Below are 21,803 nucleotides of genomic sequence, written 5' to 3'. Positions count from 1 at the left end.
TGCTCCAGCCTCTGCCGGGGACAAAGTAAGTAACAACCTACCTGTATATCCTACAGCCCCGCCCCCTGCCTGTACATCCTACAGCCCCGCCCCCTGCCTGTATATCCTACAGCCCCGCCCCCTGCCTGTATATCCTACAGCCCTGACCCCTGCCTTTATATCCTACAGCCCCGCCCCCTGCCTGTACATCCTACAGCCCCGCCCCCTGCCTGTACATCCTACAGCCCCGCCCCTGCCTGTACATCCTACAGCCCCGCCCCCTGCCTTTATATCCTACAGCCCTGGCCCCTGCCTGTATATCCTACAGCCCCACCCCCTGCCTGTATATCCTACAGCCTTGCCCCCTACCTGTATATCCTACAGCCCTGCCCCCTGCATGTATATCCCGTAGGAGAGGTAGTCACAGCCCCGCCCCCTGCCTGCATATCCTGTGTGAGAGGGAGTCACGGCCACACCCCCTGCCTGTATATCCTGTATGTTGTGATGTTGTGTAATGACTTGATTCTTTCTTTTTTCTCTCCTTTTCAGCGCTCACCTCATGTAAGTATCAGATCCTTCACCTATAGGTGTCACCTATAGAGGCAGCTGTGATCTCCATAACGTTCTATCTTATGTTTCTAGATTTTCAGTACTCAAGAATTATATGCTTTATGTTCCTTCAAAATGTCAAAATGTGTTATTTTAGAGCCTCCAGTTTTGTGTTCTTCTACAGCCTGCAGTCTTGTGTTCTTCTAGAGCGTCCAGCCTTGTGTTTTTTCAGGAATGTCCAGTCTTGTGTTCTTCTAGAATGTCCGGTCTTGTGTTCTGCCCAAACGTCTAGTCTTGTGCTCCGCCCGAATGTCTGGTCTTGTGCTCCACCTGAATGTCCAGTCTTGTGTTCCGCCCGAATGTTTAGTCTTGTGTTCTGCCCGAATGTCCAGTCATGTGTTCTTCTACAGCCTCCAGTCTTGTTTTCTTCTAGAGCGTCTAGTCTTGTGTTCTTAAACAGCTTCCAGTCTTGGTTCTTCTAAAGCATCCGGTCTTGTGTTCTTCTAGAGCACCCAGCCTTCTGTTTTTCTGAAATGTCCAGTCTTGGTTCTTCTACAGCATCCAGTCTTGTGTTTTTCTAGAGCGTCCAGCCTTGTGTTTTTCCTGGAATGTCCAGTCTTGTGTTCTTCTACAGCCTCCAGTCTTGTGTTCTTCTACAGCTTCCAATCTTGTTTTCTTCTACAGTATCCAATCTTTTGTTCTTCTACAGCATCCAGTCTTGTGTTCTTCTACAGACTCCAGCCTTGTGTTTTTTCAGGAATGTCCTGTCTTGTGTTCTTCTACAGTATCCAGTCTTTTGTTCTTCTACAGCCTCCAGTCTTGTGTTCTTCTACAGCCTCCAGTCTTGTGTTCTTCTACAGCCTCCAGTCTTGTGTTCTTCTAGAGCATCCAGACTTGTGTTTTTTCAGGAACGTCCAGTCTTGTGTTCTTCTAGAATGTCCAGTCTTGTGTTCTTCTAGAATGTCCAGTCTTGTGTTCTTCTAGAGCGTCCAGCCTTGTGTTTTTCCTGGAATGTCCAGTCTTGTGTTCTTCTAGAGCGTCCAGCCTTGCGTTTTTCCTGGAATGTCCAGTCTTGTGTTCTTATAGAGCGTCCAGCCTTGTGTTTTTCTGGAATGTCCAGTCTTGTGTTCTTCTACAGCGTCCAGTCTTGTTTTCTTCTACAGTATCCAGCTTTGTGTTCTTCTACATTATCCAGTCTTGTGTTCTTATAGAGCGTCCAGTCTTGTGTTCTTCTACAGTATCCAGTCTTGTGTTCTTCTACAGTCTCCAGTCTTGAGTTCTTCTACATTATCCAGCTTTGTGTTCTTCTACAGCCTCCAGTCTAGTGTTCTTCTACAGCCTCCAGTATTGTGTTCTTCTAGAGCCTCCAGTCTTGTGTTCTTCTAGAATGTCCAGTCTTGAGTTCTTCGAGAGCGTCCAGCCTTGTGTTTTTTCAGGAATGTCCAATCTTGTGTTCTTCTAGAATGTCCAGTCTTGTGTTCTTCTACAGCTTCCAGTCTTGTGTTCGTCTAGAGCATCCAGTCTTGGTTCTTCTAAAGCATCCGGTCTTGTGTTCTTCTAGAGCATCCAGCCTTGTGTTTTTTTCTGGAATCTTCTGTCTTGCGTTCTTCTAGAGCATCTAGTCTTGTGTTCTTCTACAGCTTCCAGTCTTGGTTCTTTTAAAGCATCCGTTCTTGTGTTCTTCTAGAGCATCCAGCCTTGTGTTTTTCCTGGAATGTCCAGTCTTGTGTTCTTCTAGAGCGCCCAGCCTGGTGTTTTTCTGGAATGTCCAGTCTTGTGTTCTTCTACAGCATCCAGTCTTGTTTTCTTCTACAGTATCCAGTTTTGTGTTCTTCTACAGTATCCAGTCTTTTGTTCTTCTACGACATCCAGACTTGTGTTCTTCTACAGTATCCAGTCTTTTGTTCTTCTACAGCATCCAGTCTTGTGTTCTTCTACAGCCTCCAGTCTTGTGTTCTTCTAGAGCGTCCAGTCTTGTGTTTTTTCAGGAACGTCCAGTCTTGTGTTCTTCTAGAATGTCCAGTCTTGTGTTCTTCTAGAATGTCCAGTCTTGTGTTCTTCTAGAGCGTCCAGCCTTGTGTTTTTCTGGAATGTCCAGTCTTGTGTTCTTCTACAGCGTCCAGTCTTGTTTTCTTCTACAGTATCCAGCTTTGTGTTCTTCTACATTATCCAGTCTTGTGTTCTTATAGAGCGTCCAGTCTTGTTTTCTTCTACAGTATCTAGTCTTGTGTTCTTCTACAGCCTCCAGTCTAGTGTTCTTCTACAGCCTCCAGTATTGTGTTCTTCTAGAGCCTCCAGTCTTGTGTTCTTCTAGAATGTCCAGTCTTGAGTTCTTCGAGAGCGTCCAGCCTTGTGTTTTTTCAGGAATGTCCAATCTTGTGTTCTTCTAGAATGTCCAGTCTTGTGTTCTTCTACAGCTTCCAGTCTTGTGTTCGTCTAGAGCATCCAGTCTTGGTTCTTCTAAAGCATCCGGTCTTGTGTTCTTCTAGAGCATCCAGCCTTGTGTTTTTTTCTGGAATCTTCTGTATTGCGTTCTTCTAGAGCATCTAGTCTTGTGTTCTTCTACAGCTTCCAGTCTTGGTTCTTTTAAAGCATCCGTTCTTGTGTTCTTCTAGAGCATCCAGCCTTGTGTTTTTCCTGGAATGTCCAGTCTTGTGTTCTTCTAGAGCGCCCAGCCTGGTGTTTTTCTGGAATGTCCAGTCTTGTGTTCTTCTACAGCATCCAGTCTTGTTTTCTTCTACAGTATCCAGTTTTGTGTTCTTCTACAGTATCCAGTCTTTTGTTCTTCTACGACATCTAGACTTGTGTTCTTCTACAGCCTCCAGTCTTGTGTTCTTCTACAGCCTCCAGTCTTGTGTTCTTCTACAGCCTCCAGTCTTGTGTTCTTCTAGAATGTCCAGTCTTGTGTTCTTCTAGAATGTCCAGTCTTGTGTTCTTCTAGAGCGTCCAGCCTTGTGCTTTTCTGGAATGTCCAGTCTTGTGTTCTTCTACAGCGTCCAGTCTTGTTTTCTTCTACAGTATCCAGCTTTGTGTTCTTCTACATTATCCAGTCTTGTGTTCTTATAGAGCGTCCAGCCTTGTGTTTTTCTGGAATGTCCAGTCTTGTGTTCTTCTACAGCGTCCAGTCTTGTTTTCTTCTACAGTATCCAGCTTTGTGTTCTTCTACATTATCCAGTCTTGTGTTCTTATAGAGCGTCCAGTCTTGTGTTCTTCTACAGTATCCAGTCTTGTGTTCTTCTACAGTCTCCAGTCTTGAGTTCTTCTACATTATCCAGCTTTGTGTTCTTCTACAGCCTCCAGTCTAGTGTTCTTCTACAGCCTCCAGTATTGTGTTCTTCTAGAGCCTCCAGTCTTGTGTTCTTCTAGAATGTCCAGTCTTGAGTTCTTCGAGAGCGTCCAGCCTTGTGTTTTTTCAGGAATGTCCAATCTTGTGTTCTTCTAGAATGTCCAGTCTTGTGTTCTTCTACAGCTTCCAGTCTTGTGTTCGTCTAGAGCATCCAGTCTTGGTTCTTCTAAAGCATCCGGTCTTGTGTTCTTCTAGAGCATCCAGCCTTGTGTTTTTTCTGGAATCTTCTGTCTTGCGTTCTTCTAGAGCATCTAGTCTTGTGTTCTTCTACAGCTTCCAGTCTTGGTTCTTTTAAAGCATCCGTTCTTGTGTTCTTCTAGAGCATCCAGCCTTGTGTTTTTCCTGGAATGTCCAGTCTTGTGTTCTTCTAGAGCGCCCAGCCTGGTGTTTTTCTGGAATGTCCAGTCTTGTGTTCTTCTACAGCATCCAGTCTTGTTTTCTTCTACAGTATCCAGTTTTGTGTTCTTCTACAGTATCCAGTCTTTTGTTCTTCTACGACATCCAGACTTGTGTTCTTCTACAGCCTCCAGTCTTGTGTTCTTCTACAGCCTCCAGTCTTGTGTTCTTCTACAGCCTCCAGTCTTGTGTTCTTCTAGAGCGTCCAGTCTTGTGTTCTTCTACAGTATCCAGTCTTTTGTTCTTCTACAGCATCCAGTCTTGTGTTCTTCTACAGCCTCCAGTTTTGTGTTCTTCTAGAGCGTCCAGTCTTGTGTTTTTTCAGGAACGTCCAGTCTTGTGTTCTTCTAGAATGTCCAGTCTTGTGTTCTTCTAGAATGTCCAGTCTTGTGTTCTTCTAGAGCGTCCAGCCTTGTGTTTTTCTGGAATGTCCAGTCTTGTGTTCTTCTACAGCGTCCAGTCTTGTTTTCTTCTACAGTATCCAGCTTTGTGTTCTTCTACATTATCCAGTCTTGTGTTCTTATAGAGTGTCCAGTCTTGTTTTCTTCTACAGTATCTAGTCTTGTGTTCTTCTACAGCCTCTAGTCTTGTGTTCTTCTACAGTATCCAGCTTTGTTATCTTCTACAGTATCCAGTCTTGTGTTCTTATAGAGCGTCCAGTCTTGTTTTCTTCTACAGTATCCAGTCTTGTGTTCTTCTACAGCCTCCAGTCTTGTGTTCTTCTACAGCCTCCAGTATTGTGTTCTTCTAGAACCTCCAGTCTTGTGTTCTTCTACAGCCTCCATTCTTGTGTTCTTCTACAGCATCCAGTCTTGTGTTCTTCTAGAATGTCCAGTCTTGAGTTCTTCTAGAGCGTCCAGCCTTGTGTTTTTTCAGGAATGTCCAGTCTTGTGTTCTTCTAGAATGTCCAGGCTTGTGTTCTTCTAGAGCGTCTAGTCTTGTGTTCTTCTACAGCTTCCAGTCTTGTGTTCGTCTAGAGCATCCAGTCTTGGTTCTTCTAAAGCATCCGGTTTTGTGTTCTTCTAGAGCATCCAGCCTTGTGGGGGGGGGGGGGGTGTTTCTGGAATCTTCTGTCTTGTGTTCTTCTAGAGCGTCTATTCTTGTGTTCCTCTACAGCTTCCAGTCTTGGTTCTTTTAAAGCATCCGTTCTTGTGTTCTTCTAGAGCATCCAGCCTTGTGGTTTTCCTGGAATGTCCAGTCTTGTGTTTTTCTAGAGCGCCCAGCCTGGTGTTTTTCTGGAATGTCCAGTCTTGTGTTCTTCTACAGCATCCAGTCTTGTTTTCTTCTACAGTATCCAGTTTTGTGTTCTTCTACAGTATCCAGTCTTTTGTTCTTCTACGACATCCAGACTTGTGTTCTTCTACAGCCTCCAGTCTTGTGTTCTTCTACAGCCTCCAGTCTTGTGTTCTTCTACAGCCTCCAGTCTTGTGTTCTTCTAGAGCGTCCAGTCTTGTGTTCTTCTGCAGTATCCAGTCTTTTGTTCTTCTACAGCATCCAGTCTTGTGTTCTTCTACAGCCTCCAGTCTTGTGTTCTTCTACAGCCTCCAGTCTTGTGTTCTTCTACAGTATCCATTTTTTTGTTCTTCTACAGCATCCAGTCTTGTGTTCTTCTACAGCCTCCAGTCTTGTGTTCTTCTACAGCCTCCAGTCTTATGTTTTTCTACAGCCTCCAGCCTTGTGTTTTTTCAGGAATGTCCTGTCTTGTGTTCTTCTAGAGCGTCCAGTCTTGTGTTCTTCTACAGTATCCAGTCTTCTGTTCTTCTAGAGCGTCTAGTCTTGTGTTCTTGTACAGCTTCCAGTCTTGTGTTCTTCTAGAGCGTCCAGTCTTGTGTTCTTCTAGAATGTCCAGTCTTGTGTTCTTCTAGAGCGTCCAGCCTTGTGTTTTTCTGGAATGTCCAGTCTTGTGTTCTTCTACAGCGTCCAGTCTTGTTTTCTTCTACAGTATCCAGCTTTGTGTTCTTCTACATTATCCAGTCTTGTGTTCTTATAGAGCGTCCAGTCTTGTTTTCTTCTACAGTATCTAGTCTTGTGTTCTTCTACAGCCTCTAGTCTTGTGTTCTTCTACAGCCTCCATTCTTGTGTTCTTCTACAGCATCCAGTCTTGTGTTCTTCTAGAATGTCCAGTCTTGAGTTCTTCTAGAGCGTCCAGCCTTGTGTTTTTTCAGGAATGTCCAGTCTTGTGTTCTTCTAGAATGTCCAGGCTTGTGTTCTTCTAGAGCGTCTAGTCTTGTGTTTTTCTACAGCTTCCAGTCTTGTGTTCGTCTAGAGCATCCAGTCTTGGTTCTTCTAAAGCATCCGGTCTTGTGTTCTTCTAGAGCATCCAGCCTTGTGGGGGGGGGGGGGTGTTTCTGGAATCTTCTGTCTTGTGTTCTTCTAGAGCGTCTATTCTTGTGTTCCTCTACAGCTTCCAGTCTTGGTTCTTTTAAAGCATCCGTTCTTGTGTTCTTCTAGAGCATCCAGCCTTGTGTTTTTCCTGGAATGTCCAGTCTTGTGTTTTTCTAGAGCGCCCAGCCTGGTGTTTTTCTGGAATGTCCAGTCTTGTGTTCTTCTACAGCATCCAGTCTTGTTTTCTTCTACAGTATCCAGTTTTGTGTTCTTCTACAGTATCCAGTCTTTTGTTCTTCTACGACATCCAGACTTGTGTTCTTCTACAGCCTCCAGTCTTGTGTTCTTCTACAGCCTCCAGTCTTGTGTTCTTCTAGAGCGTCCAGTCTTGTGTTCTTCTACAGTATCCAGTCTTTTGTTCTTCTACAGCATCCAGTCTTGTGTTCTTCTACAGCCTCCAGTCTTGTGTTCTTCTACAGCCTCCAGTCTTGTGTTCTTCTACAGTATCCATTTTTTTGTTCTTCTACAGCATCCAGTCTTGTGTTCTTCTACAGCCTCCAGTCTTGTGTTCTTCTACAGCCTCCAGTCTTATGTTCTTCTACAGCCTCCAGCCTTGTGTTTTTTCAGGAATGTCCTGTCTTGTGTTCTTCTAGAGCGTCCAGTCTTGTGTTCTTCTACAGTATCCAGTCTTCTGTTCTTCTAGAGCGTCTAGTCTTGTGTTCTTCTACAGCTTCCAGTCTTCTGTTCTTGTGTTCATATCTTTTTATCCTCTGAAATACCATATCTTGAGTTTCTCAAGATATTTGTCTTGTGCTTTGCAGGAAAGTCTAGTCTTGTGCTCCGCCCGAACGTCTTGTCTTGTGCTCTGCCCTAATGTCCAGCCTTGTGCTCCGCCCGAATGTCCGGTCTTTTGCTACACCTGAATGTCCAGTCTTTTGCTACACCTGAATGTCCAGTCTTGTGTCCTTCTAGAGTGTCCAGTCTTTTGCTCCACCTGAATGCCCAGTCTTGTGTTCTGCCCGAATGTTCAGACTTGTGCTTCGCCTGAATGCCCAGTCTTGTGCTACAGCCGAATGTCCAGTCTTGTGCTCCGGCCAAATGTCCGGTCTTGTACTCCGCCAGAACGTTTAGTCTTGTGCTCCACCAGAATGTCCGGTCTTGTACTACGCCAGAACATGTTGTCTTGTGCTCCGCCAGAATGTCCGGTCTTGTAATCCGCCAGAACGTCTAGTCTTGTGCTCCGCCCGAATGTCCAGTCTTGTGTTCTTCTAGAATGTCCAGTCTTTTGCTCCACCTGAATGTCCGGTCTTGTGTTCTACCTGAATGTCCAGTCTTGTGTTCTTCTAGAGTGTCCAGTCTTGTGTTACGCCCAAAAGTCCAGATTTGTGCTCCGCCCGAATGTCCAGACTTGTGCTCCGCCCGAACGTCTCGTCTTGTGCTCCACCCAAATGTCCAGTCTTTTGCTCCACCTGAATGTCCAGTCATGTGTTCCGCCCAAAAGTCCGGTCTTGTGTTCTACCTGAATGTCCAGTCTTGTTTTCTTCTAGAATGTCCAATCTTTTGCTCCACCTGAATGTCCAGTCTTGTGTTCTGCCCGAATGTCCAGTCTTGTGCTCCGCCCGAATGTCCGGTCTTGTGCTCCACCTGAATGTTCAGTCTTGTGTTCCGCCCAAATGTCCGGTCTTTTGCTCCACCTGAATGTCCAGTCTTGTGTTACGCCCAAATGTCTAGTCTTGTGCTCCGCCCGAATGTCCAGACTTGTGCTCCACCCGGACGTCCAGTCTTGTGTTCTTCTAAAGTGTCCAGTCTTTTGCTCTACCTGAATGTCCAGTCTTGTGTTCCGCCTGAATGTCCGGTCTTGTGTTCTACCTGAATGTCCAGTCTTGTGTTCTTCTAGAATGTCCGGTCTTGTGTTCTGCCCAAACGTCTAGTCTTGTGCTCCGCCCGAATGTCCGGTCTTGTGCTCCACCTGAATGTCCAGTCTTGTGTTCCGTTAGAATGTTTAGTCTTGTGTTCTGCCCGAATGTCCAGTCATGTGTTCTTCTACAGCCTCCAGTCTTGTGTTCTTCTAGAATGTCCAGTCTTGTGTTCTTCTAGAGCGTCCAGCCTTGTGTTTTTTTCAGGAATGTCCAGTCTTGTGTTCTTCTAGAATGTCCAGTCTTGTGTTCTTCTAGAGCGTCTAGTCTTGTGTTCTTATACAGCTTCCTGTCTTGTGTTCTTCTAGAGCAGTGGTTCTCAACCTTTCTAATGCTGTGACCCCGCAATACAGGTCCTCATGCTGTGGTGACCCCAAACCATGCAACTCGCAGTAAAAACACAGTAAAATTGCGGCTCCGATGGCTTTAGGCGACCCCCGGTTTTGGCTGTTCGACCCCCGCTGGGGTCCCGACCCACAGGTTGAGAACCACTGTTCTAGAGCATCCAGTCTTGGTTCTTCTAAAGCATCCGGTCTTGTGTTCTTTTATAGCACCCAGCCATGTGGGCTTTTTTATTCTGGAATCTCCTGTCTTGTGTTCATCTAGAGCGTCCAGCCTTCTGCTTTTCTGGAATGTCCAGTCTTGGTTCTTCTAAAGCATCTGGCCTTGTGTTCTTCTAGAGCACCCAGCCTTGTGTTTTTCCTAGAATGTCCAGTCTTGTGTTCTTCTACAGCGTCCAATCTTGTTTACTTCTACAGTATCCAGTCTTTTGTTCTTCTACAGCATCCAGTCTTGTGTTCTTCTACAGCCTCCAGTCTTTTGTTCTTCTACAGAAACCAGTCTTGTGTTCTTCTACAGCCTCCAGTATTGTGTTCTTCTACAGGCTCCAGTCTTGTGTTCTTCTAGAGCCTCCAGTCTTGTGTTCTTCTACAGCCTCCAGTCTTGTGTTCTTCTACAGACTCCAGTCTTGGTTCTTTTAAAGCATCCGTTCTTGTGTTCTTCTAGAGTGTCCAGCCTTGTGTTTTTCCTGGAGTGTCCAGTCTTGTGTTCTTCTAGAGCGTCCAGTCTTGTTTTCTTCTAGAGCTTCCAGTGAGGTTTTCTTCTACAGTATCCAGTCTTGTGTTCTTCTACAGCCTCCAGTCTTGTCTTCTTCTACAGCCTCCAGTCTTGTGTTCTTCTACAGCCTCCAGTCTTGTTTTCTTCTACAGCCTCCAGTCTTGTGTTCTTCTACAGCCTTCAGTCTTTTGTTCTTCTAAAATGTCCAGTCTTGTGTTCTTCTAGAGTGTCCAACCTTGTGTTTTTAAGGAATGTCCAGTCTTGTGTTCTTCTAGAATGTCCTGTCTTGTGTTCTTCTAGAGCGTCTAGTCTTGTGTTCTTCTACAGCTTCCAGTCTTGTGTTCTTCTAGAGCATCCAGTTTTGGTTCTTCTAAAGCATCCGGTCTTGTGTTCTTCTAGAGCATCCAGCCTTCTTTGTGTGTGTGTGTGTGGGGGGGGGGGGGGGTGTTCTGGAATCTCCTGTCTTGTGTTCTTCTAGAGCGTCTAGTCTTGTGTTCTTCTACAGCTTCCAGTCTTGGTTCTTTTAAAGCATCCGTTCTTGTGTTCTTCTAGAGCGTCCAGCTTTGTGTTTTTCCTGGAATGTGCAGCGTTGTGTTCTTCTAGAGCGTCCAGCCTGGTGTTTTTCTGGAATGTCCAGTCTTGTGTTCTTCTACAGCGTCGAATCTTGTTTTCTTCTACAGTATCCAGTCTTTTGTTCTTCTACAGCTTCCAGTCTTGTGTTTTTCTACAGCCTCCAGTCTTGTGTTCTTCTAGAGCGTCCAGCCTTGTGTTTTTCCTGGAATGTCCAGTCTTGTGTTCTTCTAGAGCGTCCAGCCTTGTGTTCTTATAGAGCGTCCAGTCTTGTGTTCTTCTACAGCCTCCAGTCTTGTGTTCTTCTAGAGCCTCCAGTCTTGTGTTCTTCTACAGCCTCCAGTCTTGTGTTCTTCTACAGTAACCATTTTTTGCTCTTCTAATGCATCCGTTCTTGTGTTCTTCTAGAGCGTCCAGCCTTGTGTTTTTCCTGGAATGTCCAGTCTTGTGTTCTTCTATAGCACCCAGCCATGAGGGCTTTTTTATTCTGGAATCTCCTGTCTTGTGTTCATTTAGAGCGTCCAGCCTTCTGTTTTTCTGGAATGTCCAGTCTTGGTTCTTCTAAAGCATCCGGTCTTGTGTTCTTCTAGAGCGCCCAGCCTTGTGTTTTTCCTGGAATGTCCAGTCTTGTGTTCTTCTACAGCGTCCAATCTTGTTTACTTCTACAGTATCCAGCCTTGTGTTCTTATAGAGCGTCCAGTCTTGTGTTTTTCCTGGAATGTCCAGTCTTGTGTTCTTCTATAGCACCCAGCCATGAGGGCTTTTTTATTCTGGAATCTCCTGTCTTGTGTTCATCTAGAGCGTCCAGCCTTCTGTTTTTCTGGAATGTCCAGTCTTGGTTCTTCTAAAGCATCCGGTCTTGTGTTCTTCTAGAGCGCCCAGCCTTGTGTTTTTCCTGGAATGTCCAGTCTTTTGTTCTTCTACAGCATCCAGTCTTCTGTTCTTCTACAGCATCCAGCCTTGTGTTCTTATAGAGCGTCCAGTCTTGTGTTCTTCTACAGCCTCCTGTCTTGTGTTCTTCTACAGCCTCCAGTCTTGTGTTCTTCTAGAGCCTCCAGTCTTGTGTTCTTCTACAGCCTCCAGTCTTGTGTTCTTCTACAGCCTCCAGTCTTGGTTCTTTTAAAGCATCCTTTCTTGTGTTCTTCTAGAGCGTCCAGCCTTGTGTTTTTCCTGGAGTGTCCAGTCTTGTGTTCTTCTAGAGCGTCCAGTCTTGTTTTCTTCTACAGTATCCAGTCTTGTGTTCTTCTACAGCCTCCAGTCTTGTGTTCTTCTACAGCCTCCAGTCTTGTGTTCTTCTACAGCCTCCAGTCTTGTGTTCTTCTACAGCCTCCAGTCTTTTGTTCTTCTAAAATGTCCAGTCTTGTGTTCTTCTAGAGCGTCCAGCCTTGTGTTTTTTCAGGAATGTCCAGTCTTGTGTTCTTCTAGAATGTCCTGTCTTGTGTTCTTCTAGAGCGTCTAGTCTTGTGTTCTTCTACAGCTTCCAGTCTTGTGTTCTTCTAGAGCATCCAGTTTGGGTTCTTCTAAAGCATCCGGTCTTGTGTTCTTCTAGAGAATCCAGCCTTGTGTGTGTGTGTGTGTGGGGGGGTTCTGGAATCTTCTGTCTTGTGTTCTTCTAGAGCGTCTAGTCTTGTGTTCTTCTACAGCTTCCAGTCTTGGTTCTTTTAAAGCATCCGTTCTTGTGTTCTTCTAGAGCGTCCAGCCTTGTGTTTTTCCTGGAATGTCCAGCATTGTGTTCTTCTAGAACGTCCAGCCTGGTGTTTTTCTGGAATGTCCAGTCTTGTGTTCTTCTACAGCGTCCAATCTTGTTTTCTTCTACAGTATCCAGTCTTTTGTTCTTCTACAGCTTCCAGTCTTTAGTTCTTCTACAGCATCCAGCCTTGTGTTCTTATAGAGCGTCCAGTCTTGTGTTCTTCTACAGCCTCCTGTCTTGTGTTCTTCTACAGCCTCCAGTCTTGTGTTCTTCTAGAGCCTCCAGTCTTGTGTTCTTCTACAGCCTCCAGTCTTGTGTTCTTCTACAGCCTCCAGCCTTGTGTTTTTTCAGGAATGTCCTGTCTTGTGCTTTGGAGGAAAGTCTAGTCTTGTGCTCCGCCCGAACGTCTTGTCTTGTGCTCTGCCCTAATGTCCAGCCTTGTGCTCCGCCCGAATGTCCGGTCTTTTGCTACACCTGAATGTCCAGTCTTTTGCTCCACCTGAATGTCCAGTCTTGTGTTCTTCTAAAGTGTCCAGTCTTTTGCTCCACCTGAATGTCCAGTCTTGTGTTCTGCCTGAATGTACAGACTTGTGCTTCGCCTGAACGCCCAGTCTTGTGCTACAGCCGAATGTCCATTCTTGTGCTCCGGCCAAATATCCGGTCTTGTACTCCGCCAGAACGTCTAGTCTTGTGCTCCACCAGAATGTCCGGTCTTGTACTACGCCAGAACATGTTGTCTTGTGCTCCGCCAGAATGTCCGGTCTTGTACTCCGCCAGAACGTCTAGTCTTGTGCTCCGCCCGAATGTCCAGTCTTGTGTTCTTCTAGAATGTCCAGTCTTTTGCTCCACCTGAATGTCCGGTCTTGTGTTCTACCTGAATGTCCAGTCTTGTGTTCTTCTAGAGTGTCCAGTCTTGTGTTACGCCCAAAAGTCCGGACTTGTGTTCCGCCCGAACGTCTCGTCTTGTGCTCCACCCAAATGTCCAGTCTTTTGCTCCACCTGAATGTCCAGTCTTGTGTTCCGCCCAAAAGTCCGGTCTTGTGTTCTACCTGAATGTCCAGGCTTGTGTTCTTCTAGAATGTCCAATCTTTTGCTTCACCTGAATGTCCAGTCTTGTGTTCTGCCCAAATGTCCAGTCTTGTGCTCCGCCCGAATGTCCGGTCTTGTGCTCCACCTGAATGTTCAGTCTTGTATTCCGCCCAAATGTCCGGTCTTTTGCTCCACCTGAATGTCCAGTCTTGTGTTACGCCCAAATGTCTAGTCTTGTGCTCCGCCCGAATGTCCAGACTTGTGCTCCACCCGAACGTCCAGTCTTGTGTTCTTCTAGAGTGTCCAGTCTTTTTCTCCACCTGAATGTCCAGTCTTGTGTTCTGCCCGAATGTCCAGACTTGTGCTCCGCCTGAATGTCTGGTCTTGTGTTCTGCCCGAATGTCCCGTCTCTTGTTCTACCTGAATGTCCAGTCTTGTGTTCTTCTAGAGTGTCCAGTCTTTTGCTCCACCTGAATGTCCAGTCTTGTGTTCCGCCCGAATGTCCGGTCTTGTGTTCTACCTGAATGTCCAGTCTTGTGTTCTTCTAGAATGTCCGGTCTTGTGTTCTGCCCAAACGTCTAGTCTTGTGCTCCGCCCGAATGTCCGGTCTTGTGCTCCACCTGAATGTCCAGTCTTGTGTTACGCCCAAATGTCTAGTCTTGTGCTCCGCCCGAATGTCCAGACTTGTGCTCCACCCGAACGTCCAGTCTTGTGTTCTTCTAGAGTGTCCAGTCTTTTTCTCCACCTGAATGTCCAGTCTTGTGTTCTGCCCGAATGTCCAGACTTGTGCTCCGCCTGAATGTCTGGTCTTGTGTTCTGCCCGAATGTCCCGTCTCTTGTACTACCTGAATGTCCAGTCTTGTGTTCTTCTAGAGTGTCCAGTCTTTTGCTCCACCTGAATGTCCAGTCTTGTGTTCCGCCCGAATGTCCGGTCTTGTGTTCTACCTGAATGTCCAGTCTTGTGTTCTTCTAGAATGTCCGGTCTTGTGTTCTTCCCAAATGTCTAGTCTTGTGCTCCGCCCGAATGTCCGGTCTTGTGCTCCACCTGAATGTCCAGTCTTGTGTTCCGCCCGAATGTTTAGTCTTGTGTTCTGCCCAAATGTCCAGTCTTGTGTTCCGCCCGAACGTCCGGTCTTGTGCTCCACCTGAATGTCCAGTCTTGTGTTACGCCTGAATGTCTAGTCTTGTGTTCTTCTAGAGCATCCAGTCTTGGTTTTTCTACAGCATCCAGTCTTGTGTTCTTCTGGAGCGTTCAGCCTTGTGTTTTTCTGGAATGTCCAGACTTGTGCTTCACTCGAACGTCCAGAATTGTGCTCCACCTGAATGTCCAGTCTTGTGTTCTACCCGAATGTCCAGACTTGTGCTCTGCCCGAACGTCAGGTCTTGTATTACACCTGAATGTCCAGTCTTGTGCTCCACTTGAATGTCCAGTCTTTTGCTCCACCTGAATGTCCAGTCTTGTGTTCCGCCCGAATGTCCGGTCTTGTGTTCTACCTGAATGTCCAGTCTTGTGTTCTTCTAGAATGTCCGGTCTTGTGTTCTGCCCAAACGTCTAGTCTTGTGCTCCGGCCGAATGTCCGGTCTTGTGCTCCACCTGAATGTCCAGTCTTGTGTTACGCCCAAATGTCTAGTCTTGTGCTCCGCCCGAATGTCCAGACTTGTGCTCCACCCGAACGTCCAGTCTTGTGTTCTTCTAGAGTGTCCAGTCTTTTTCTCCACCTGAATGTCCAGTCTTGTGTTCTGCCTGAATGTCCAGACTTGTGCTCCGCCTGAATGTCTGGTCTTGTGTTCTGCCCGAATGTCCCGTCTCTTGTACTACCTGAATGTCCAGTCTTGTGTTCTTCTAGAGTGTCCAGTCTTTTGCTCCACCTGAATGTCCAGTCTTGTGTTCCGCCCGAATGTCCGGTCTTGTGTTCTACCTGAATGTCCAGTCTTGTGTTCTTCTAGAATGTCCGGTCTTGTGTTCTTCCCAAATGTCTAGTCTTGTGCTCCGCCCGAATGTCCGGTCTTGTGCTCCACCTGAATGTCCAGTCTTGTGCTCTGCCCGAACGTCAGGTCTTGTATTACACCTGAATGTCCAGTCTTGTGCTCCACCTGAATGTCCAGTCTTGTGTTCCACCAGAATGTCCAGTCTTGCGTTCCACTCGAATGTTTAGTCTTGTGTTACGCCCAAATGTCTAGTCTTGTGCTTCGCCTGAGTGTCCAGACTTGTGCTCCGCCCGAACGTCTCGTCTTGTGCTCCACCCAAATGTCCAGTCTTGTGTTCCACCTGTACATCCAGTCTTGTGTTCTTCTAGAGTGTCCAGTCTTTTGCTCCACCGGAGTGTCCAGTTTTGTGCTCCACCCAAATGTCCAGACTGGTGCTTCGCCCGAACATCCAGTCTTGTGCTACGCCCAAAGGTCCAGTCTTTTGCTCCACCTGAATGTCCAGACTTGTGCTCCACCTAAATGTCCAGACGTGTGCTCCACCTGAATGTCCAGACTTGTGCTCTGCCCAAATGACTGGTCTTGTGTTCTGCCTGAATGTCCAGTCTTTTGTTCCACCAAATTTCTAGTCTTGTGCTCCGCCCGAATGTCCAGTCTTGTGCTCCACCTGAATGTCCAGTCTTATGCTCCGCCAAATGACCAGAGTTGTGCTCCGCCCGAATGTCCGGTCTTGTGCTCCACCCAAATGTCTTCCTGCCTTCCTACACATTATGCTTTGTGTTTCCCAAAAATACTTTACTCTGTTTCTCCATAACATAAGAAGTGTTCATCCAAAATATCGATACCAATCTTTCTCCAGATTGTCTCATGTATTTGTTTGGAATGTTTTGTCTATTCTTCTGGAATGCCCCATCATATTTGCCTCTTTTTCTCTGCATTGTCACATCTTCCTCTCCATTGTTTTTGTCTTGTGTTTCCTGAGAACATCCTATCTTCTGCTTCTCTAAAACTGCTGGGTCTTCATTTTCTTCAAGATGTCTGTATTTTTGTCTCCTGGTGTGTGTTGAACATTTCACATAACATTGTGTTTTAGCATTTGAGTTCATTTGAATTGTTTTAGCTGCTTGTGGCCACTCTGTAGGAATCAATGTTTACTTTCTAAAGATCTTCCCAAGTCCATTGCCTCGACCTGCTTTTAGAGATGGACGTTTAGGTCATTTGTGGATTGGTTGGTTGGTTGGTTGGTTGGTCTGTAGCCTGGTTGAAAATCCTGTGATGTGGCTGGTCTGTAGGTAGGTTCTCTGACTGCCTAGGTCGTTATTTGTTTTCTTGACTATAGGGTGTCTCACTAGTTTGTTACTTGGTTGTTGAGTTCCTTCTTTTCTCCTGAGCCTTCTTGTGACCCTTTTCCCCGCCTCTCACACTTCTAGATAGAAGATGGATATTATACATATGATTCTTTCTTTTAAACAGATGCCAAAAGCTGCAACTTCTGTAATTCTACAGTCACTGCCAAGTGTGATGCCCGGACTGACTATGCCATCTGCAGCTGTAACCCGGGTTACATAGGAAATGGGATAAACTGTACACGCATGATCTACTGTGATAGCTACAAGTGCTGTCCTGATGGCTACACCTGGGACATACAGAAGAAGGCATGTACGGACATTGATGAGTGCGCCTTAGGAATCCACAAGTGTTCCCCAACGGAAAACTGCATCAACCGCATCGGGATCTACCTCTGTGTCAATGTCACCAACAAATGTGGTGGAATCTCCTGCTCGAGTGACCAGGACTGTCTGAAAACTGATAACGGCTTTGAATGTGCTGATCCCTGTGACTGGAATAATCTGCTGGATGGGGAGAGCAGATTGTACTCCATTAACTCCAACGGCAGATTCAACACAGACAGATACAACTTTGGATGGTTCCGCTATATTGGAAAAAGTACTGCTACCCCTAATTACATGCTGAAGGTCGGAGCTGTGGGGAAGCTCAAATGTGGCTCCCTGGAACCATTTTCCCTTGGAGAAGATCATCCAAAGATTGGTGATGGGATCAAGCAGGTGCAACTCATCAGCAATTCCTTAAACGGGGCCGTTAACGCCAGTAAACTTCCAGTGAAGGCCTGTCCCAGAGGATACAACGTCTACAAGTTTTCAGGAATGCTCAAGTATGAGGTCTACTGCACAGGTAAGAGCTCTACACACCTGGACCCAAATGGGGGAACATGTAAAGCACAAGTGTCGAACTCAAAGCCCTTGACTCTTTCTAGGTGGAGTTTGAGCAATGCCTGATCAGTGTAGATGTCAGGGCCACAATCCATGATAACCATCAGCTTATTACGGCAGAAGGTGGGGAGACTAGAGGTAGCAGATGTCACCCGAGAAGCTTGGCTTCCATAGCAGTGGAGACCCTTCACTTCAGGCTCTGGACATCTCCTAACTACACCCTCTGTGGTGTAACATGATGTTCGGAGTCTGGGGACTTTTCACTCAGTAAAGATCAAGTTTCCCTTTAGGGGAAAAAGAAAGTTCTGAAAAATTTTCATAAGAATCAAAATATCTTAGAAGATCAGGGTAGAACTTCAGAGGGAGAGAAATACTGGGAGCGAGAGGGCGATGCTAAATACAGGGCTCCACAAGGATAAAGTCATCATCAGGGGAAGAGCGGAAGACTCCATTCACATCAAAAATATTTTTATTTTATTTCAGATCTGATGCCAAATCCTCCAACAACGACAACTACAACACCGACTACCACAACACCAACCACGACACCAACTACCACAACACCAACTACCACAACACCAACCACGACACCAACTACCACAACACCAACCACGACACCAACTACCACAACACCAACCACGACACCAACTACCACAACACCAACCACGACACCAACTACCACAACACCAACCACGACACCAACTACCACAACACCAACCACGACACCGACTACCGTAACACCAACCACGACACCAACTACCACAACACCAACCACGACACCAACTACCACAACACCAACCACGACACCAACTACCACAACACCAACTACCACACCAACAACTACTACCCAAGAGACGACCACAACTACTCCTGAGACAACAACTACTACCCAAGAGACCACCACAACTACTCCTGATACAACAACTACTACCCAAGAGACCACCACAACTACTCCTGAGACCACCACTACTACCCAAGAGACCACCACAACTACTCCTGAGACAACAACTACTACCCAAGAGACCACCACAACTACTCCTGAGATAACAACTACTACCCAAGAGACCACCACAACTACTCCTGAGATAACAACTACTACCCAAGAGACCACCACAACTACTCCTGAGACCACCACTACTACCCAAGAGACCACCACCACTACTCCTGAGACACCAACTACTACCCAAGAGACCACCACCACTACTCCTGAGACCACCACTACTACCCAAGAGACCACCACCACTACTCCTGAGACAACAACTACTACCCAAGAGACCACCACAACTACTCCTGAGACCACCACTACTACCCAAGAGACCACCACAACTACTCCTGAGACCACCACTACTACCCAAGAGACCACCACAACTACTCCTGAGACCACCACTACTACCCAAGAGACCACCACAACTACTCCTGAGACAACCACTACCACCCAAGAGACCACCACAACTACTCCTGAGACCACCACTACTACGCAAGAGACCACCACAACAACTCCTGAGACAACAACTACTACGCAAGAGACCACAACTACTCCTGAGACCACCACTACTACCCAAGAGACCACCACAACTACTCCTGAGACCACCACTAATACCCAAGAGACCACCACAACTACTGCTGAGACCACCACTACTACCCAAGAGACCACCACAACTACTCAAGAGACCACCACTACTACCCAAGAGACCACCACAACTACTCCTGAGACCACCACTACCACCCAAGAGACCACCACAACTACTCCTGAAACCACCACTACTACCCAAGAGACCACCACAACTACCCCTGAGACCACCACTACTACCCAAGAGACCACAACAACTACTCCTGAGACCACCACTACTACCCAAGAGACCACCACTACTACTCCTGAGACCACCACTACTACCCGAGAGACCACCACTACTACCCAAGAGACCACCACAACTACTCCTGAGACCACCACTACTACCCAAGAGACCACCACTACCACCCAAGAGACCACCACTACCACCCAAGAGACCACAACTACTCCTGAGACCACCACTACTACCCAAGTGACCACCACAACTACTCCTGAGACCACCACTACTACCCAAAAGACCACCACAACTACTGCTGAGACCACCACAACTACTCCTGAGACCACAACTACTCCTGAGACCACCACTACTACACAGGAGACCACCACAACTACTCCTGAGACCACCACTACTACCCAAGAGACCACCACAACTACTCCTGAGACCACCACTACTACCCAAGAGACCACCAGAACTACTCCTGAGACCACCACTACGACCCAAGAGACCACCACAACTACTCCTGAGACCACCACTACTACCCAAGAGACCACCACTACTACCCAAGAGACCACCACAACTACTCCTGAGACCACCACTAATACCCAAGAGACCACAACAACTACTCCTGAGACCACCACTACTACCCAAGAGACCACAACAACTACTCCAGAGACCACCACTACTACCCAAGAGACCACCACTACTACTCCTGAGACCACCACTACTACCCGAGAGACCACCACAACTACTCCTGAGACCACCACTACTACCCAAGTGACCACCACTACCACCCAAGAGACCACAACTACTCCTGAGACCACCACTACTACCCAAGAGACCACCACAACTACTCCTGAGACCACCACTACTACCCAAGAGACCACCACAACTACTCCTGAGACAACCACTACTACCCAAGAGACCACCACAACTACTGCTGAGACCACCACAACTACTCCTGAGACCACCACTACTACCCAAGAGACCACCACTACTACCCAAGAGACCACCACTACTACCCAAGAGACCACCACAACTACTCCTGAGACCACCACTACTACCCAAGAGACCACCACTACTACCCAAGAGACCACCACAACTACTCCTGAGACCACCACTAATACCCAAGAGACCACCACAACTACTCCTGAGACCACCACTACTACCCAAGAGACCACAACAACTACTCCTGAGACCACCACTACTACCCAAGAGACCACCACAACTACTCCTGAGACCACCACTACTACCCAAGAGACCACCACAACTACTGCTGAGACCACCACTACTACCCAAGAAACGACCACAACTACTCCTGAGACCACCACAACTACTCCTGAGACCACCACTACTACACAGGAGACCACCACAACTACTCCTGAGACCACCACTACTACCCAAGAGACCACCACAACTACTCCTGAGACCACCACTACTACCCAAGAGACCACCACAACTACTCCTGAGACCACCACTACTACGCAAGAGACCACAACTACTCCTGAGACCACCACTACTACCCAGGAGACCACCACAACTACTCCTGAGACCACCACTACTACCCAAGAGACCACCACAACTACTCCTGAGACCACCACAACTACTCCTGAGACCACCACTACTACACCTGAGACCACCACTACTACCCAGGAGACCACCACAACTACTCCTGAGACCACCACTACTACCCAAGAGACCACCACAACTACTCCTGAGACCACCACTACTACCCAAGAGACCACCACAACTACTCCTGAGACCACCACTACTACCGAAGAGACCACAACTACTCCTGAAACAACCACTACTACTCTTGAGACAACAACCACTAGTACAAATGCACCAACTACCACCTTGTCCCCAAGTGAGAAGATCATTAACTTGATTAATGCTCTCAAAGACCTTCTCCCTGCTGACTTGTCCAAGAAGCTTTCGGACCTCTCAGCTAACCTGTCGAGCCTGTCTCCTACAGCGGTCAGCGACGCTCTCTCCAGTTTCACGAGCAGTCTAAGCGATGCTTTCAGTGCTTTAGTAACCGCTCTTACGGGGCAGTAGCCGACCGTTGCCTATCACAGGATGGACCTATACACAGTGCACTGTAATAATCATGACCTACTGGCCACACCCTGGAGACCTACTCTGACCGCCCTGGCGGGTGACCCACCACATGGACGGACCTGCACCCTCATCAGAACTGTGTCCTGACCTGCAGCATCCTGATGGAGCACGGACCAGCACCCAGGATGCACCTGGTGCCCTGCCCGGTGCAGGGCCTATGGGGGGGTCATTGTACGATTCTTCTCTGCTAATTGATATTATGTAAATATTAAATTATTTTCTTTATTTTTCTAAAATCGTAATATTAATTATAATAAAATTATCTAAATCTTCAAAATCAATGACTTTATGCTTATCAATAAATATAAGTATCAGCCCAAGACTCTCTCTGCCTCTTCTCCAGGGAACTTCTGCATAGTTTGAGTCAATGTCCAGTGTGTACTATGTGCAGTGTGTACTATGTGCAGTGTGTACTATGTGCAGGGTGTGTACTATGTGCAGGGTGTGTGTACTATGTGCAGTGTGTACTATGTGCAGGGGGTGTACTATGTGCAGGGGGTGTACTATGTGCAGTGTGTACTATGTGCAGGGTGTGTACTATGTGCAGGGGGTGTACTATGTGCAGGGTGTACTATGTGCAGGGGGTGTACTATGTGCAGGGGGTGTGTATTATGTGCAGGGGGTGTACTATGTGCAGGGTGTACTATGTGCAGGGTGTGTACTATGTGCAGGGGGTGTACTATGTGCAGGGTGTACTATGTGCAGTGTGTACTATGTGCAGGGGGTGTACTATGTGCAGGGGGTGTACTATATGCAGTGTGTACTATGTGCAGGGATGTACTATGTGCAGGGGGTGTACTATGTGCAGTGTGTACTATGTGCAGGGGGTGTACTATGTGCAGGGTGTACTATGTGCAGTGTGTACTATGTGCAGGGGGTGTA

The 21,803-nt window shown here is 47.0% G+C and overlaps 1 protein-coding gene across 1 annotated transcript; it reads left to right on the top strand.

Annotated features, from left to right (window-relative positions):
- Positions 1-516: 516 nt before the first annotated feature.
- Positions 517-21,103, top strand: LOC140117133 (uncharacterized). Its single transcript, XM_072133588.1, has 3 exons — positions 517-540; positions 16,256-16,975; positions 17,497-21,103. Exons 2-3 carry the CDS (start codon positions 16,375-16,377, stop codon positions 20,856-20,858), a joined length of 3,963 nt encoding a protein of 1,320 aa, XP_071989689.1. The 5' UTR covers positions 517-540; positions 16,256-16,374; the 3' UTR covers positions 20,859-21,103.
- Positions 21,104-21,803: the final 700 nt, after the last annotated feature.

The sequence above is a fragment of the Engystomops pustulosus genome, chromosome 2, assembly GCF_040894005.1.
Source record: "Engystomops pustulosus chromosome 2, aEngPut4.maternal, whole genome shotgun sequence".
In the NCBI taxonomy this organism is placed as follows: domain Eukaryota; kingdom Metazoa; phylum Chordata; class Amphibia; order Anura; family Leptodactylidae; genus Engystomops; species Engystomops pustulosus.
Note: the sequence above shows the minus strand (reverse complement) of the source record. Positions and strands in the feature narration are given on the sequence as shown.